The 20,446-nt window shown below is 42.4% G+C and overlaps 1 protein-coding gene across 3 annotated transcripts in view; it reads right to left on the minus strand.

Moving 5' to 3' along the window:
* The window catches only part of coro (protein coronin), a 40,209-nt gene that overhangs the window by 10,099 nt on the left and 9,664 nt on the right, over positions 1–20,446 (minus strand). For all 3 annotated transcript variants that reach the window (XM_065427468.1, XM_065427465.2, XM_065427467.2), the window contains exons 5-11: positions 19,944–20,060; positions 19,658–19,762; positions 16,225–16,370; positions 14,810–14,870; positions 13,310–13,411; positions 11,219–11,356; positions 6,358–6,546 (exon numbers count right to left, since the gene is read on the minus strand). In XM_065427468.1, the coding sequence (XP_065283540.1) occupies positions 6,358–6,546; positions 11,219–11,356; positions 13,310–13,411; positions 14,810–14,870; positions 16,225–16,370; positions 19,658–19,762; positions 19,944–20,060 (858 nt within the window). The remainder of the gene's footprint in view (positions 1–6,357; positions 6,547–11,218; positions 11,357–13,309; positions 13,412–14,809; positions 14,871–16,224; positions 16,371–19,657; positions 19,763–19,943; positions 20,061–20,446) is intronic.

Raw genomic sequence — 20,446 nt, forward strand, 5'->3', positions numbered from 1 at the left:
AATGCTTTTCATTTTGCTTGCATACCTGACCATTTTTTTCTTTTCACTATGTCCTCACAATGACAATTTGCAATGCTAAATCTATTTTCATCAGATTAAAAGCACGTAAAAAAGGCTAAAGCATCTCAGTCAACCTCGGAAACTCAGTCAAGATGTCAAAAAAAAAAGAAATTACACATTAGATATTCTTGAAAAGAGTCAGCTTAAACCGGTTGCATGAAATAGCTAGTTAACAGGCCCTTGTAGAGACAGTCAGTTGTCAAGTGCTACGTGCAGTCTGCCTCACATTCTAGCAGAGTAAATCTGAGCAATTCAAACAATTACTTAAATTGATCTCAGTAGTTGTAATAACAGAACATGCCTCACACCACAGTTAGAAGAAGAGCCAATGCATCACATGACAAATACTGGACATGCCTGCATCAATGCTGATGACAACTGTGCATATATGATTGGTAACTCATACGCAGCACGTCAGAATCAAGGCACAGGGAAGTATCACAGCTGAACAGTGGCTGTTCTGAGCCTTTGTGACAGCACACAAGTCATTGTTTGCCTTACTTCCAATCAATCACTGGAGATGATGAATGACACTGGCTTTAACAATACACCTGCACTTTATGCAATGCTGAAATAGGCTTCAACAAGAATGTACGTTATTGTCTTACTGTGCTATCTCTGACAAAGCTGTTAACAATAGGCCAAAGAGAGAGACAACTTGAGGTGTTGCAGCTGGCACAAAAATACTTGAGCATAGTTGGCTTTACATTACATTAACAAGATTTAAAATCTCAATTCATCCTTAACAGTCACTGCTCCTGCACACCCACAGAGAAGCATACTTGGCAGTCAATAGGGGAAAAAGAAATCAAAGAAAGAAAGCAATACTAGAAACTCTCCAGTTCAATTCAAGTGTAAAAAAAAAATGTGTCGTAAAACACAGGTTTTCAGAGGCAATTCACAAAAGCAAAGTGCAGAGAATAGTTAAAAATGCCATTTTCAGAGCACACATGAAGGCTTGCAAATAGAATGCAAATCAATAAAACCCAGACATACACAAGAGAGGGAGAGAGAGAAATTACATATCAAGGCATATCTACTTTTAAAAAAACACATACTCACACACACACACTGTCTCCATCCAAAAGGCAAATATTTCCCAAAAGACATTCCAGCTTGAGATAGAGCTTAACACTGTGCCACCCGACAAACGATGGCATTAAGTGTGTAGGGCCTTAGCATCATTATTTTTGGAACTGGCACCGCATCTGCCTTCTTAATGTTTTGAGCTTGATGATCACCGAGCCAGCTAAAACAGCAACTTAGTTTATAACCATGATATTCAGGTAGAGATGTTGCTTAACCCTTTAAGGATGAGTCATATCAATACCCGAAAAAACTGTATTTTCTATCTAAACGTGTAAAACATCGAGAATAAGCACAATCGGTGAAAAAAAAAAAAAATCTTGCAGAAGCTTTTTCAGCAATAGGGGGGGAACATCAGGCAGAAAATTGGAAGTTGGCTTCATCCTAAGCAACCTATTCCTTCATTTGGAATTGTACAGTCACCCACAAAAGCTTGCGAGATGTGGGATTTGCGAAAGAGCCAAATTTCCGCGAAGCTTTGATCCGTAGCAGTTCTTGCGAACTACACTGTGACCCATTAAATTAGAAGCGCTACGCCTTAACAGAGCAGAAATCCACATTTTTCGTTAAACCCGTGCCTCGTAAACTTTTGCGGGTGACTGTACATTTGTACAGACAGCTCTTGTCATATGTGAACCATAGCTATACAATCGATTTGCTTTGCATCAAATGTGGGATTCTACTGCAGCTAGATATCTTGCATCACTCTGTCTCCTCTTATCGTGCTTTCAAAAGGACAGGAGTTGCATGCCAAACATCTTCTTCCTCGCCCTGTGTTCCTACCCTAATCCAACATATGACACTTGCTACCTGTCATTCAGTGTTGGCCAAAGACAGTTGGCCAGAAACTTCATGCTCAATACCGAAATTCAGCAAGAAATTTTTTTCTCTGTATGTTGCCTGAAGGCAACACTCGTCCAAAAAGGGTTAACGGTCATTAAACTAGTAAGCTGTCATTAAATGTGTTATTAAAAACTAGTAATAAGCATATACAGAAAACTAATTTTTTGTGAGCACCTGAAAGTGTACTTGTCAACTGCTCTGGAAACAAACTGAAGTGGTCAACATAGTACTGCATCTACAGGTTTGAGGGAAGTATAAAACAAGAAACTAAGTGACAGTAACATTTTCTGGGATAGACACGGATACTCTCTCTGCAAATATGTACTCATTTAAGTTAACCAATTTTGTTATATCTTTTTCAAGTCACCCGACTGTGCTGTTCAAGATGAACAAAGAAAATAAACTACTTATTCTAAGACTACGCCGGGTTCTTGGAACTAGGAATGTTTCTAATTGCATTTTCTTTTAATGTCATTAAGCTTACCCTCGTTGCAGTGCACAAATGACATTCATAGCTACAGCATTACGCATTTGATACCATTAAATTGGCACATGCAGCTCAGGTACAAAAAATGACCACTAAAGAATGATTACAGCAAGCAAACTGCACAGAGAAAATACGGGCAGTCACATTTATAGCCTACATCTTTAGATGGTACCAAGTGATTCAAAACGTGCCTGTTAAAATGCTCATGCATATTAATTTTAGTATGGCACAAGCAGAACTGCTTATTCAGTCAAGGATACTACTTTTGCTCCTAATAAGCTTTTCAAATGTAAAATCAAATGCCCAATGTCGCTATTGCAATAAAGTTGCTGGGTATATTGCTGATAGTCACTGAGTAAAATAACAGGTAAGAAAAGATTGAAACTTTTCTTATGACCTACACCGATTATGACACCATGGCAGTGATGCAAATGCAGCCGACCAATTTTGTGGATATGCTTGGTTATCTGAACTATATTGGCAGGGCACCACTGCGCTCTATATAGAGCAAACAGACGTAATGGCAATAAAAAATTTATATGCCATGTGATGGTTAGCTCTATCATTTAGCCATTATTTGCACAAACTGTGTCAGAAGTTTCAACACAGCAAATTACAGAAGTATAGTTAACTTCTTGTGGTGGAGTAACTTCTTGGCTTTCCGAAAAGCATTTCACTGGTAAGCCTAGTGTGTAACGACTTCGAATGGTTTATCGCCGAACTGCAAATTTCTAACACTGCTTGTCATTTGTAGTAGTGATATAGTTTTGAAAAATCTTCTGTACATTGCATCCCAGCTTGGCAAGCCAGCGGTTCTACGAGTGTGAACATGCCAATCATGACTGTGCCACACTGTTGGAACTATGTGCCAATGAAAGGCAAATGCTGTGCTCAGCCGGCAGCAGTTAATCAGAATGAGCATGCTCATCACTGGCAGACAAATAGCGCCGAGCACCTATTCTGTTCACCAGGGGACTATAGCAAGAAGCTTGGATGCCATCACATACTCCTGACTTCAAAATTTTGGTAACCAGCTATGCTGCAAGGCTTTCAAGCAAACTAAAGCTTTGTTGAATATATTTTCCGTCCGTTAGTCATGGCAAGGGGAAGTGCAAGTAGAACAGTGATTGTCTCTATTCTTCCATGTGATAATGACTTGGAGTACTACTTTTTTACTATTTTCTCAAAATAAGCAAGGCATAGTCACTGCCTGCACCTGCCCTAAAGGGCAAAGGGGGAAAAGATTTTCTTTTTCATTTCAAGATGTTTTGAATGCACTGTGTGCCAGACCTTCAAAAGTGCCACCAACCATTTAGAGCTTACACAACTAGAGATCAGAAGCCTATGTATCTGGATGCCAAAAAGTGCGATCACCAATAAATCCTCTCATACACATAAGCAAAAAGTACAATAAGTATTTATCTTTAAACGTTCTGCTGAAGTGCTTCATTTTCAATGTTCATGAAAAAAAATGCCCCTTTCATGTCCAAGAAATTGGTCGGCAACTGTGTTAATTGAGCATTGTCAAGGTGTGACCTGTTTAAATCAAATAAAGAAAAGGAAAGATTGCTGTGCAGCTCATGGATGACCATGTACCACAGCCAAGTGCGATTCATAGTAAACAAAAATTTAGACGGTCTGTCTCTAAAAACGTAAATCTGAAAATCTAATAAAAAATAGCATAGGCTAATCTTTGTAACAATGCCATGGGACTTGCAAGTCACATGAGTAAAAAGAAAACTGCTGTTTATCAGACTTCACTGAAACATGGTCAGCTCCAAGGTAAGATCATACACAGCCCCAGTTTTCTACTTTTCCAGAAGTTCAATAATTTTCAAGCCAAACCTTCTCAAACAAGTCAATCCAGCTGAACTCCAACAATTTGACATCAGTTGAGTAAACTTTCCTTCAATTCGCTCTTACCTAAGGGTTCTGAAAAGTACTCGTGTCTTTATGAAGAGACAAAAAATCTCATTATATCAAACCCATATTGCTGAACATCAATTCATTTGAAGAACTGCAGCGGATTGCTAGTGGGTCAATTTAAGCAATACTGCTTGTGCCAAAAGCTCCTAACATGCTAAAGTGAGCATTGAAATCCTATCAAGTCACTAACAATCACACTAGAAGAACATGCTGTTTCACAGAATCATGCAAAAATTTCAGTGTGTAAGGCTCAGCTGAGTTGTCACCTGAGGGCCATTTATAGGTAAATTCAAGATAAAAGAACATGTGAGCCATTGACCAACAAAAACAACAAATGCTTTGCTGGAACTGCAACTTCATAACAACTAGCCAGTTGTTCCACAGTAGCGGCTTCTGCACAAGAGTAGTGGTGACAATAAACATGCCCAAGATTTACAAGCAACTGTGGTTGAAGTTAAAATGGCTTTTCAGCTCAAAGAATGAGTCTCGATGCACGCCGACAAAGCAGCCTCCACTGCCTTAGAACTATCTGTACTGGGACTCTTGAAAGAATGGGCAGAGATGACAACAGGACATTTCCAATAAATGTTAAAATCAATGCAAGTTTGAAACATCAATTTAAAACTTTTCATAATTCAAACCATTTTTGTATAACTCAATGTCTGAACAAGGTCAAATTAACGGAGGTCAGCTGTATTTCATCATCATAAGCAGCAGCAGCAGCCTATTTTATGCCTATTTTAGGACGAAGGCCTCTCCCTGCGATCTCCAATAACCCCTGTCCTGCACCAACCGATTCCAACTTGCGCCTGAAAATTTAGTTTTCTGCCGTCCTCAACTGCGCTTCCCTTCTCTTGGCACCCATCCCATAACTCTGTATATATAAAAGCTCAACTTCGTAAATTACTACTGACCATATTCTTGCCTGTGCTGCTTACTGAGTCATGACAAAAGGCATAGTAACAGTATTAAAGAAAGCATTTCAATCCCCAATAGCTAATTTATATTGATCTGTTAGCCCTGGCAGTCACAAGCAGTCCTATTACTACTAGCATCACTAGTAATGCCAATAAATGTGCAGATCTCGCAACCATTCATACAAGGTCTCAATTTCTAGATGCAGTACTTTCACCTCACTACCAACCATTTCTCGTTGCAACAAGGAAAGGCACTGGCTACATAAGGCGCTCAGTAATGCACTAAGCAAAAAAAAGAGAAAGAGTTATCCTATAAAAATAATCCACCAGCCAGAGCAGTGCCCAAGGATAGGGCAATTTAACATCCATAAGTTACAAAGCAAATCTTTGGCAAGGAAGGCACGTAGGTACTACGACATGGCAATATCAACAAAAGAACATACACTTCGTACTTAATGTATAGAACTTCAGAGCAGAGTGCTGTGGCAGGCTTTCAGCGAGACTTGAAGAGCAGTTGTTTACAAGTAATGCCAGATAAAAAGCAATGTATGCACCTTAGATCAGATGTGTCAATTTGCTTTGTGCTGCAACTGACTGAAGATTGGTACACAAGGGCTGCCAAGTATGCTCCAACATAGAGGTGTTGGTAGCAGTGTGTTTGAGACATACAAATTGCATGCTTGTTACAGCAATGAAAGCACAGATGTCTTTTTTTTTTTTTCTTGCTTTTGTAACTGCAAGCCTCTTTCAGGCCTGCCACTGCCAATGAAATCATTCTGCATTCAAGCTAAAGCAACATGTGTAAGTAACTTTCATCATCAACATAGCACAACACTCATCAGCACTTCCTGCCTCAACTCAAAGCTACATCAACAATGCACTACACTCACTCACGCTTCAAGGTTCCAACAAACCTCAACAATGCCACTTTTGTATGCAGGCAAGAACAGCAAGCCGCAACACCATCGTTTTCACCACAATATAGGACAATGGCTGGCTAGCCTGCTTGAAACAGTAAAGCCCAAATTAGATGCCTACTTCGTGGTGATTGTTGCTCTGTTTCTGATCACCCGGTGGAGGTGTCGGTGGCGTGTTGGGGCGGTCGACGGAGGTATCCTCCTTGCTACTTTCCAACCGTGACTCGAGCTCCTTGATGCGTTTCTCGTGCTTCACCACAACAGACTTGAGCTTCCTGATTTCATCCAACAGCTCATCCAACTTTGCATCCTGCACATGCATGGCAAAATGTCATGAAGAGTTAAAATCATCACTTTTTCATTCATGTGCACAACAGATAGTGGCTGATGCCAGAAACTGCAGTGAGTGTCTCTTTTATATTTAACAAGGCAAAAAAACTTCAAAGCTGAAGTACACCAAGGCGAATACTGCCTCCATCTAAGTAAGATGCCTCTCTTGTCTTTGTAGCAGTGGAAGCACCCGAGTGCAACAGCAACGCAATGGGCACTTCAGCCTGCAACACGTAGAATAATATTGGATCAGCTGATATTGCACTCAACTATAGCTTCAGGCTTCTGTGTCTCTCTCTCCTGATTATTATAGTTATTGCTCATCCCATCAATCCGTTTAAGTGACAGAACACTGTTTCTAACACCAGTGCATTAAGAGCAGCCCAGTCAACCAAAGAAGGCCGAAATTTTTTTCAGCAGCAATATTTTGACAGCACTATTCAATCAATACATTGGTGATGGATGGAAAAACTTTATTTTCGTCAGAACGCATGTGCGGACGATTCCGTGCTAGATGGCCATCAGCTCATGGCTGATGGCGACCTGGGTGGCCCACTCCACGGCCCTGGTCTGGACGACCAGGTCTGAGCTGGCCAACACGGCCTCCCACTGCTCGAGAGAAGGATCACGCATAATATCCGCCGGTGGCGGCGCTATGCTACAGCTCTATAATATGTGGTCATAGGTGGCCAGTTCCTGGCACCATTTGCATTCCGGCTGAACGTCCGGGTAGATTTTGTTTAACACGTATGGGTTACAGAAAGATCTCGTCTGCAATCTTCGCCAGACGCTTTCCTGCGCCTTCACCAATTGCTTGTTCGGTGGAGGGTAAATTCTCCGCTCAAGTTTGTAATGGTTAGTAATGTCGTGAAAGGACACCAGCCCATCTCTCGTGGAGCTCCCTGGAACGTCCGGCTCACCTGCTCGGCATTCGTGAAAATCTCAATGTTGCACCGATGACACAGACATCGTGAACTTGCATTGCTGAACATTATTACTGATGTAATAATGTTCACAGAACTTAGTTTAATGTTTTAAGTAGGTTGTACACCACTGGGGTCTGTATTTTGAAAATTCCCTTTCATTTACCACATTTATCATGTGTCGTTCCGAGGGTGTGAACACAGCCAAGACGACAGTGTGGTGACCATTGAGCAATGTCTGAACTAGGGACGAAGGGCCAGAAGAATGGAAAATGAAGTGGTCCCAGGACAAATGGCCATAGCGAGAGTGAGACATGGCATGTCAGTGCTCACAAGCTATCAAATGGAGTGAACCATACGCATTGAAAAAGAAAGCAAGTGAAAAACTTTCAGGGATCAATTCCTAGATGGCTAGATGAGTTTCTATCAGTTCTCGTGTCTCTCACAAAGAGAGACGCACATGCAGCAGCATTGCCAGTTTTTGAGTGCCCGCCCGCCTGTAAACAAAGTAGTTGCATGCCTATGGGAGAGCCATGCGGGCGAGCACCTCACAGCAGCATTTTGAGTAATGAAAAACGAGATAGAAATCACTTTTCTTATTGGCCAACATCAAGAATGGGGCTGACAGGTGGAGTAGCACACTGTGGTATAAGGGTTATAAACAAGGATAAGGTGCCTCAGAAAGGCTGGCCGGCATTTCGATAGGAAGACCTATTTTCGTCAAAGGCGGCCTCGTCATCCTCGGCAGGCTAGTTTTAACGGATTAGTAGAGTGACGTCACATGCGGTCATTGTCGGTGGCGGCTGGCTGTATAGGGAGAGACTTACGAATGACAAAAGCTGTAACTTCTGTAACTTAAACCTGAAATTCTCATATCATTAACAAAGGCACAAAACACATTATGCCACCAGCTAACCACAATTCTTAACCTCACCAGTTCCTCCATTTACATTTCTTCCTTGCCTCTCTCCTACTGCTCAATTTATTGTCCTCTTTCACGCTTTTAAGCATATATAGACTATACGAGCCCTTTTTCTATGTGTACCTGCCCCCTCCCGCTTTCTCCAGTCACCCTCCCACTTGTTCTTCCGGGTTTATTTTTACTTTCTTTTTTCTTCTTCTTCTTTATTTCATTTAAAGGCCCTCACTGAGACATTCCAAAGTCACAGACGCCAGGATACCTTTATCAGCGCCTCGACCACACAGGGTCATGCCAATTATGTATGTCGCTGTGCCGACGCCTAAGCCAATATGCTGAGGCTAATGTCCCTCGAAAGACCAAACCGCTGGCTTCCAACTACGCCATCCATTGCCCCCAGACTCCGTGGCGCCATATTAACACCTTCAAAATTACTTAACGCACTGCTGCTACGCTACTCAAGTCATTCTTTCAACTCGTGTCTTTTTGTTACTCGCACCCTCACTGGCTGACAGGATCTGAAACCACAAACACATGCCACCAACGACGTCCCTGAAGGCTGCCTAACCTCTTGCTCCTCCAACACCCTCCTATGGCCTTCTTTTCTCATTGTTTTTTTTTCCTTCTTTTTTTCTCTCTCTCTTTATTTTTTTGCTGCCTTCCCACTTTTCTGCTCTAGTCCCCTCATCTTTGAAACCATGCCTAGAGACAGCAAGCGACAGCGCTCATTTTCTTTTCAGTCTCTCCCTTTACAGCCAGCTGCCACTGACAATGACTGCACATGACATCACTCTACTAACCTGTTAAAACTAACCTGCCGAGAATGACAAGGCTGCCTTTGACGAAGACAGGTCCCCCTATCAAAACGTTGGCCAGCCTTTTTGAGGCACCTTGTCCCTGTTCATAACCTTTTTTTCCCATTGGCCGTAACTTGTAACAACACATGCGAGAATGTCAATCATAAAGTGTGCTAGCATGGTTCTGAGTATACAGCAGTAGACTAGGCGAAGCAGGAGTACTCCCAAGGTACTGTGTTGGCAGCCACCATAGAGTGAAGCAAAAAATCAGTTTAGGGGCAAACTGCAAGGTGGCAACATGTTAAGAATTTTTTCTAGATGTCATGAAAGGTTGCAACACCTCCAGTACAATGCTACATGGCATTTCATTCTAAAAAAGGCAAGTTTTTTTCAGACATTTAATCAATGTTATACGTGTAAGGCTGTGACGAATTGTGATTTGTTTCTGCCGCCGTACTTTTCAGGCAATGACCCTCAACGGGTTACGGGGAGTCAAATTCATGATGAATAAATAATGTCTAATGTCTAACTGTACAAAGGAAAAGAGAATCACACAGACCAATGTGCACAAGTGCTTAAGAATCCTTTCCAAACTTGCCCAAAATACTCAAAGTGGCTCTAGAAAAACACTGCAGTCTGAGACTTGTATGTAACATTACGCCCACATATTACAGCAAAACCTCGTTAAACCGTACCCGCTTAAACAGTAGTTTCATTTTAAGAGTATCAAAGTCAAATCCCCGACTCAGCGGCCATTGAACATAATGTTTTGTATTCGCATAAACCGTACCAGCTTATTGCATACGCATCAGTTAAAACGTAGCGTTCCCACTTTTCGTCGCGCAAACACAGCGGCGCGTAGTCTCCATCGAGCGGCCCGGCAGAACAACAAGCCTCAGAGATCAGAACGGCCTCCAAGCACCCTTTGCATTTTCGTGTGAAGCCACATCAATATCAACATCATTTTGGCGCTGTGCCAGAGAGATGCCAAAGAGTGTTGTGGCGTCGTGCAAGCGAGGACTCACGTCATGCCGAAGCTCGGATAAAAAAAAAAAGAAAAGACACCGCGTGCTCAGCATAGAAGAAAAATTAGACATCGTCTGTGCTATCGCACATGACATGGAGAAGTCGGCGCTGGCACGCGACAGGGATCTGCTGTTGACTACGGTGTGTGGCATTTTGAATGCGAAGATGTTGCACGGCAGCGCTGCTGCGACTCTGAAGAGATGTCGACTACGAGATTCAACTTTTCGCCATCGTTGTCTCTGTTGTTGCCGAAGTGTCGACTAGCGACAGTGATGAGGACAGCACGGAGAGCGACAGCACAGGTGATTTAGGCCCGACAGTGGCAGAAGCTGTGCGTTACGTCAGCCTCATGAATGCAATCGTCACGGCGAGAACAGCACCCGGCAATAAAAAAGGCGCCTTCTGCAGCACTACTGCACGCGTGCAATGGAGAATACGTAATGCCAACGAGGAATCTGCCATGCCAGTGTTTGCCGAGAAGAGGGGGCTGGCTGAAAAGCTGGCACGCAGCTTCAGTAAGTTTGAGGCCGCTGTCGTCGTGCTAGGCCGCTGCGGCATCAAACGAAAATAACACTTTTGTTGCGCGAAGTGAATAAATACTGCATGTCTTTTTCCCCTTTCATCGCACTCTTTGAGTTCCGTTTTCAACAGGTAAGTCGGCGATCTCATGCTAATTCGGTTAAACAGTACGACCGTTTAGTACAAACTTTTTCTGAGCTCCGGCCAACTATAGTTTAACGAGGTTTCACTGTATTTTTATTGTGCTGTAGTTCATCTGCTGCATGTCTGTTGAAACCATCACATGCCTGTGCGTTTACAAACCACATCAGAATGCCTTTGGCTCTGCCGCCATGAGCTTTTTCGTGAAATAGAATAACATCTTTATAACTTTTTTATATTCCCTCATAATGAATAAAAACTGCTCACTTATTCAAGAAGTTACAACGTTAGCATAGAAAATGCCAACGCAATGCGTGGCCAACTTACTGATACCACTGGGGACACGGACTGTTCACTTCCCTTTTGTGCTACTGGCCTTTCAGGCATTTTGTTAAGGATGTTGGGCTTCTTAGTCACTGAGAAGTCCTGCTTCGTGCTGGCTGTATAGCCTTCTTTCAAGTTGATCTGTAAGAAAGCAGTCAACAATGAATAATCACGAACCGAAGCACATCCTGATGAAAAACAAACATAACGCTTCCCAGGAATGATTGAAGCCAGGTTATTTGAACTAAAACAAAAACTCGAAAACAGGAAAAAGATATTTTTTAATATATACAGTTAAACCTCGATATAATAAAGTAGGTAAAATCAGCAATTTGCTTCGTTATATTGAAATTTCGTCGTATGGAAATTCAACCTTTTATGCAAATAAGTACAGTTGCCTATTTGCTTTTCTTACAAGAAAAGGGGCTGCATAATTTCCGCATTGTTGGGCAATCGAAAAGAAAAAAGCATGTTTGAATGAGAAAACAATTTATTTTGATTATTTTTGGAGTCGGTGACGATCATATGGTTTCATGCCACATTGACAATATCTTCACATCAGCGGTAAGAATTAAGAAAAACCAGCCACGCTTTCGCCTGCACTCCGCCACCGCAGCTGATAGCGTTGCCCGCACTGGGACAACGCTATCATCCTGATAGCACTGGCAGCGGGGCAGCATACTTCAACTGCCTCTTTCTCGGAGTCACTGAAAGTCAAGATTACGCAACCTCCCATACTAAACACACAGGAAGACAGCTAACATGATGCCGCGCAGACTCGGCATGCCCACTATTCACACACAGCAGCAGATAGCAGATTACCTTTAAAGCAGGGTGCGCGGCTGTGTATGCTCTCAGCTGCACTTACAGCCCTGTGCAGCTCCGGCCAAGAGGCGGGCCAGAAGTCGCAAAGCACCAACTTACTCCTCCACCCCACCTGCCCCTCACATGTGCTTGATCGCATTACCGCGAGTGAGCTCCCCTCCCTCTCTTTCCCTTTGCTCAAGCAGGAAGGCGGCACTCGTGAAACCACCATCTTTCTTGTCTCACACTCGTACACTTTCACTCGCACTTGAAGCACAAAGTGCGCAGGCTGCGATAGGATCTTATTGCACTTGGACTTTATATGGAACATGATGCGGCTCCACTTTGGGGTTTGGGGGTCGCTCTTGTGGTCCCAGGAAGCAAATTTCGTTATATTGAGATTGCATACAAACAGGCCTTGTTATATTGAGGTTCTAAATACATGGTGTTCTATGGAGAAGAGGTTATGAAAAGTTTAATGCTTTGTTATATCGAGAATTTCATTATATTGAAGTTCGTTATGTTGGATTAACTGTTTATAGCTTTAATTGTATTGGGAAGGCAGTTGCAGCTTTTGGTGGACTGAAGGGCAATAGGACCAGAGGCACAGCACCATATGATGGGTGCAAGTACCAGGTGCAACCCAAGCCAAAGCTCTCGACACAATCTCTACCACACAAGTTAATGTTTTAAATTCAGTAATTATAGCTCAAGTTCCTCACAGGATTTCTTTCATGCTTCCTGAGAAGATGCTATCTGTCAGGACTGTTCTACGAACTAAGTAATTTTTACTGATGAAACACGCAATCCTTGACTCAAGAAAATTGCCAGTTTTTCGCTGCAATTGCGAAATGTGACTTTGCCAAATGGAGCTTCAACTGTATTAGCAATTAATGAAATTTAAAACTGGCAATTAGTGTGGGAGTAAAAGAAGGGGTCACAAAGAAACTTGAAGGTAACACTGCTAAATACAAGATCAAGACGAGAGGAGACAAACATGGTGCTGAATAACAAACAATTTTTATTGCATGTAACATCAATATATATTATCTCCTCTTCTCTTGGCCCTGCTTTTAGCACTGTTACCTTCAAGTTTCAAAATGTACCAACCAACCCAATTCAGAAGCTTCATCACAAATATTTCTGCATTAGTTCAGCACAGTAGGACAGTAAGCTCAACAAGTTCTACACTGCCAACAGTGCTAAGCAACTTCCAAATTGGTGTTTATACAGCTGTGAGTAAAACTACATGAAGACAGAAGAAAATCTTATATTTTGAGAAATTCTCACAAGAATTGGGTCGGCGTCTTTTCCTTCTGCCCACTCCTCAGCTGATATGGCAGGGGTGTCGCCAGGTGTCTCAGGGTAGAGATCTTGCTGGAATAGATCCGACTGAAATGACAAAACCAAAAACGCAACGTGTTCAGATGAGCAGAGCACAATATGTAAACTTCATTATGGAACCCTTATAACTTGGTTAAGCTGTGGACATATTTGATAATTTATTGCACAAAAAAAATTTTCCCAATAAAAGAACTCCTCATGAAAGGTGAAAAGACTGGTAAGGAGATTGAAAATTTATATTGAACATTGAGGAATAAATGTTATCCCTTTCACAGGATCGTGGGACTACCTTGCACTTAGAGTCATGGAGGCTTAGTTTGCAATTCCTTGAGGCTAAAGTACAGAAAAAACAAAAACAAATTGTTTCAAGTAACTGAAACTACAACACCATCGGCACAGAAAAAAAAAAAAGGCTATCCACACAGTTCCACTTGTACGCAATCATTACATTGGGCATGTCACCATGTCACTATGTCACAGACGTTATGAAAACAGCATGGACCAAACTACATGGAAAACCCCCTAGTAAAAGATTGTAAGAGATAAATGTACGTGCTAAATGGCTAGCCTTACTTCAATGATTGCTGCAGTGAATGTTAGGCAGCAAGGCTTTAATTTTTCACAATGAAAACAAGAAATCTATGCAAACATTGCAGACAGTGTGAAAGAAAAGTCTCCCTCCATTCCACCCTGTGAAAGTAGATGCACAGCAAAGCTTGTGCAGATGTTAGACAAGTACCAACAGCAGAACTTTTAGACGATGTTACACAAGCACCAGTACCACGAGCGACATACGTCACGCACTTATACACGTGTGCAAAGTACAACATACATGCTCATTCTAGACCATCCACCAAGCGCAAGCGCCTTACTGAACTAAATTAATGTTTAAGTAAATGGCGTCAGAAAACACGTAAATTACAACTTACACACAAGCTGCAGACATAATAGCTTCAGATTGTAATACGAATATAAAAGAAAACATAATTCTGTCATGTAGAAACTGAAAGACAAAGCTTTTTTCCACCTGCTGTTACTGGTCCGTCCTCATTCATCCTTATTCTTGTAAACCCTCCGCCTGGCGCAAGTGCATTAATGAAATAATTGAATTTCTAAAACAAAAATGTGTCAAAAATTTTGTACAGTACAACTTACACACAACTTGCAGGCATGATAGGATCGGATTGTAATTTGAATATACAAGAAAACTTAATTCTGCTACGCAGAAACTCAAACACAAAGTCCTTTTCCAGCTGGCTGTTTTTGGGTGAGCACGCCTCGAAAACTCCCAACCAAGTAGAGGTCACACGAGTGCTTGTGTTGTCTAATCGTGTCCGCACGCTGTAAATACATACCAACCTGTTCAGTTTACTACCCTTCTGTAAACAACAAACATCCCAATGTCAGCAGTGAGCATGATTCTGTTAACACTGCATAAGGACTAACCTTGCGTGGTACTGTGAAAGAAATCACTTCACAAAGGCCCTTGGAGTGCAGCTTGTAAAACCTAGTGCAGAAAGACAATCAAACTTCAGAAGCCAGCACGCTGACCAACAACAGTTTGCAGCATGCATTTATACCAGAGTGAAATCTGCGTGAATAAATTTACAAGAAGCAATTCAGCCCAGGCGCAGCTCTTAAATTCAATGCGCAAACCAAAACATAACACTCTGCACAGGCACGATGTTCTGTCCAGCAAGTGCTGCACAAAACAGCAGGGGTGGGCAAATGTCTGCTTTTAAGCGAATGAATCAAATACAAATCAAATAGTGCTGTAAGTGAACTGAACCATATATCAAATAGTTTTCTAATAATAAACAGGGCTTTTCACCATTAATATGTTGGAAAAAGTGAAGGATGCTCACATCCTAGTTTTTGGTACAACAGTGGACATTACTAAGCATGGTTTATTAACAGCTCAAATGGGGAATTAAGAAGGAATAAGAAATTTGTTTGCATACTTAAGGCTCTCCAAAGCCTATCTGGTCATTTTTGTTTTATTTCACTATGCCCACTCCAGTTTCAGTTTCATGCTCAATTATGCATAGCTGGCGACTTGAAGTATTCGAAAGACAAGATTCAGTTTATTAGAAAGTTTCCAATATTCACACACCCATACACGACATGAAATTCGTCAAATTTGTAGAAAAGAGAAGAATTTCATACAAAATGACTAAAGGCATAACTGGCACTGGTATATGCACTTTCTGCCAGTGCATCAGTTCAGACAGCATTTTGGTTTGCCTTAACGGTTTCTTTTGCTTCGATCATCCCTGTGGTTTTCTATAAGCTCCTTGCCTAATACTGTCATACCTGTCATATAGTGTGATAGTCTGTCATAGCCTTTCATACTGTTGACTTCATGTCAGCCAGGCTTGTTCACAGGAAGGCACATGAGCACAAGGCCCTGCCAACACGACAGATGACAATGCAATAATGGATCAATCTCACCATGCTCACGGCATGTGTACGCTTCTGCCAGCACCATTACACTAATAGTCACTGCAACATTGACACCACTTCTTGCAAATAAGTGAGTAAGTAATAAACGATAGCACCAATCAAAGCAGTATATGGCACTTTCAGTCACTTGTCCCATTGAGAGTACAAAGGACTATGGCTACCAGTAACTTTTGCTGCAGCTGTGAAGTAGTAAATTTATGATGGCACAGCAAAAGTCAGTGACATTGGTCCACTGGTTCAAAACTGCTTCACCCTTGCAAGCATTCTAAAGATGGCAAAGTATTTTAAAACCTGGACATTCAGAATGTTTTTTTTATTCAGGCGATTCAGCAAGTATTTGATATGATGATGAGCAAAAAGGCACAAAGAGAGCAAGGAATTGGAAGCCGGAAACGTGCCTGGCTATCTCGCACTGGTGGACATCACAACCGCGCTTTGGCATGGCACACATTCCCCGCTGTGGTTCACTCGACTGATACGTGCTGATGTAATGCACAAACGGGGGCTCGTCCGTCACCTCAAAGTACCGGATGTTGCTGTCACCCTAGAAGACAAAGAAAATGTTTCACTTTGAATCAGCAACACCAAAATAGCATTCAGTTTGTGCCGTGTCAGACATATGCCCAAGCACCTTAAAGATTCAAGACTGTGTTAGCAAATTTATTTCAAACTGCATACGAGGTCTGTTAGAAAAGTATCCGACCTTTTTTTTTGCGAACACCTGATATATATGAAACAAGCGCGCTATCATCAGCCAACCTTGAACCTTCGTGCGAATGCACAAATTTTTTCCCGCCTGCCAATCGCGCCAGTGGCTGGGACACATCATTTGAATGAGGTAGTGCGCCGTGCTCTCGTCAGTTTTTTTCATTGCAAGGAAAATGGCGGAGTGACTGGAGCAGTGCTACTGCATCAAATTTTGCCAGAAACTGGATGACAGCCAAGTGGAAACCATTTGGAAGATTTAGACGGCTTTTGATGACAATGCTATAAGCAGCACACAGATTAAGGAGTGGTACAACCGGTTCAAAGACGGCCGCACATCGGTGCAGAGCGAGCCACGCTCCAGTCGGCCATCAGCATGCAGAAATGACCAGGTCATTGCCGAAGTGAACGCTGTGGTGATGCGGGACCGTCGTGTGACCATCCAAGAAATTGCAGAAGAGGTGGGCATCAGCACTTTTTCTGCACATTCCATAATGACCGAAGATTTGGCCATGAAGAGAGTTGAGGGGAAAATTCGTTCCGAAGCTGCTCACAGTGGAGCAAAAGCAACTTTGTGTTGAAGACTCACAGGACATGCCGGATTCCACAAACAGTGACCCCTACTTCATGAACACCATAACCACAGGTGACGAGTCTTGGGTGTATGGGTACGACCCGGAAACCAAATCCCAGTTGTCGCAATGGAAGCATTCCACGTCACGCCAAGACCAAAGAAGGCCTGCCAAGTGCGCAGGAATGTCAAAGTGATGCTGACTGCTTTTTTTGACTCCCACGGTATGGTACACCATGAGTACGCACCACAGGGTCAAAGAATCACCAAAGAGTACTAAAGGGATGTCCTCCGTCGCCTACCTGATGCTGTGCGGCGCAAGAGACTCGAGTTGTGGTCAACAGGAAATTGGCACATCTATCATGACAATGCTCCTGCACATTCCTCGCACTTGATTCAGACTTTTTGGCAAAAAACCAGACTCCTGTAGTTCAACAGGCTCCTTACTCTCCTGATATGGCCCCCTGCGACTTCTGGCTGTATCCGAAAATCAATAGGCCATTGAAAGGAACGCGATATCAGACAAGAGAGGACATTATGGCTGTCACGACAGCTGAGCTAAACTCCATTCCGAAAGAGGCTTTCTCGGAATGTTTCCAACAATGGCAGCACCGCTGGGAGAAGTGTGTGGAGTCCCAAGGAGACTACTTTGAGGGTGATTAGGTTTCCAACACTCCATTTATGCCAGTTTATTTTCTTCGGCCAAAGGTCGGATGCTTTTCTAACAGACCTTGTATTAACCATTTTTTTCGTACAGTTCTAACAAAAAAAAAATGAAGGAAAATCAAGCATGTTCAATCCCCTTATTCTTGCTCATACATATGTGACACATTTTTAAACCAAGTTCTTACAGGTGGTAAATTCATTTCAGACGTCATCTAATAGCACAACTACATGATTATTGCACCCAGAGAAAGCCAAAGCAAATGCATTCAATCAGATATATGGCACATTGAATAAAGGGGAATTCTTTCTGATGGGTTGGGTTGTTTTCAAGACAGCACAGGAACCAGACAGTAAAGCATGATTTATTTACAGTTGGCTTAAATAGGAGTTTTGCAGTGGTTTCAGAGATGTTCAGCAAAGCCAATTTGCAAAATTACACTCATAACAAAAAGATGAAAAGAACTCCATAGAGAATGAGTCCACTCGTAACATGACCTCAATACTAAAGCTAAAAGTCACACATCTGCGATTATTTCTTACCCATACCTCTCTTGGGAAACCAAGTTTAGTTCTCTTCAGGGATTACACATTATAAAAAAATTTTCTTGACATTTATGTCACTTGTTGCTTTAGATAATAATCTCTACATTGTAAATAATTATTATTAGCTTAGTATCAGGCTCCAACAGAATACCCTGTAAACTACTAACGCTTATTGTCATAATCAGATACCCTATTTCACTGCACAGCACAGAAAACATGAACAGGCCAAGGGGACAACGCCCCCTTGCATGTTCTGTGTTTTCTAGGCAGTACACTAAATTGTGCTATACATGTACTAGCAAGTCCAAGTATTTAACCTTGCAAGCACCAGCATTTCTACAGACATCACACAGTAATATTTCCTAGCATGTCCTGACAAAACAGGGAGGACATCACCTATGCTACTACATCCAGGCTGGTGTAACATAAAACTATTCCAATTTTTTTAAATTCCAAATCAGCCATTAGCCCTCCGTGATAGGTCAAAATGTTTCGGGCTCTCCCCATACGGGCATGGCGGCCACCCATATGGGCTAGACTCGAACCATTCTTACCTATCCCAGAGGGCTCATGGCCGATTTGGAATAAAAACAGATTGGAATAGTTACACGTTATACCGGCCCTTATCACAATGTAAAAAGACACTAAGAACTGTGGGGACGCTCGATTCTCACATGTCCTCTAATATTTTCCCCACATGGCTCTTGCATCTCCTGTAATATGGCTTCTCCACATAGCTAAGTGCCAGCAGCAGTCGATGTGGTTGCAGCATACTGTGAGTGCTGCTAACACCACCTAATGGGAGGGCTTACTAGGGTGTGAAAAGAAGTAGGCTCTTCCTTTTTGACTTGGGGTCGGCAAGCAGCGCGGACGTTTCACAGGACCATCCTGAGAAAGGCTTAGGAGCGGGGCAGTGGGATGGATGAACACATTGTTTTGAATGCGGCACCATTCGTGCGACTGTAAGAGGAAACAATTAGGAGCTGGTGTCCAGCATGGGAGTGAACATATTCGCTCTCAACCCAGTCGTGGTGAGTCGGACTACCTCAATTTGTTGTGCGCCCATCGGCATGTTCTATGGGTAGTAATTCGGCTAGCAGGCATTACTGTATGAAAGGTGCAATAAATGCCCTTTGACTGTTTGCCTACTTTGCTGTCGTTCCTTTGCCCCAAGAGCATGTTTAAGACCCGACAGAACATCTCTCTGCAAATGGTGCATTCAAGTATCTCTTGAAAAGAAGTCATGACAGCCTGCCTAAAGCAAATTACTACCACGTAAGTAGGCCACATGTTACATTTTATCACAAAAAATGTGCATGTATTTGAGTAACCTACTGAACACATACCTTTGCAGCAAGATATAGCAGATTCGTATCCGGGTCATAGAAGGGCTGCAACACACCATTGCTTGTATCTAATTCTTCCAGGACCACCGGCTGGGCAAGTTCCGACTGCATTCAAAACAAATAAACTGCCTAACAGACAAGTAGCAAAACTTTCTGAAGCTGTTTGACCAAAAGCCAACAATCATCTAGAGTGTAGTGTGCACAGAAAAAAAAAGACCTCAAATTCAGCAGCGTAAACACATTGCCACTAAGCTACCACAACGGGTAACAAGTCACTCTAACTGACCTCCACACGAAGGGCGTACTGCCTTTCACTCATCCTTGAAAACCCCGTTGTAAAAATGAGGCCGTCCCTCAAGTAGATAGCCTTTTGCGGCTTGGCACCTTCATGCCCAAAGTCCTCCTGCAAGCAAAGAGAAACAAATATTCCACAGTGGCCCAGAGAAGTGGACAAATGGAAAGCAACAGGAAACAAGACAGAACAGCAGCAATGACTCCAGCAGAAGGAAGGTATGTTTCTATCGTCAAAAAACCTTCAAAAATCCTTGCCTCCAGCTAAGAGGACGCCGCAACAGGTCTCAGATAAGCCAATATTATTACAACAGATTTTCCATCACACAGGATTACTCTGCAAACAATGGAGCTAAAACAGGATACAGCCACCTTAATATGGCAATGTGCTGAAAAACTACCTCAGGATTCATACAGTACATTCAACTCAATATTCAAGCACAATTTAAGGAGGGGGATACTTTATTCATACACTTAAGCTAGAAAATAGTGAGATCT

This window comes from Dermacentor albipictus, chromosome 2 (genome assembly GCF_038994185.2).
Source record: "Dermacentor albipictus isolate Rhodes 1998 colony chromosome 2, USDA_Dalb.pri_finalv2, whole genome shotgun sequence".
Classification (NCBI taxonomy): domain Eukaryota; kingdom Metazoa; phylum Arthropoda; class Arachnida; order Ixodida; family Ixodidae; genus Dermacentor; species Dermacentor albipictus.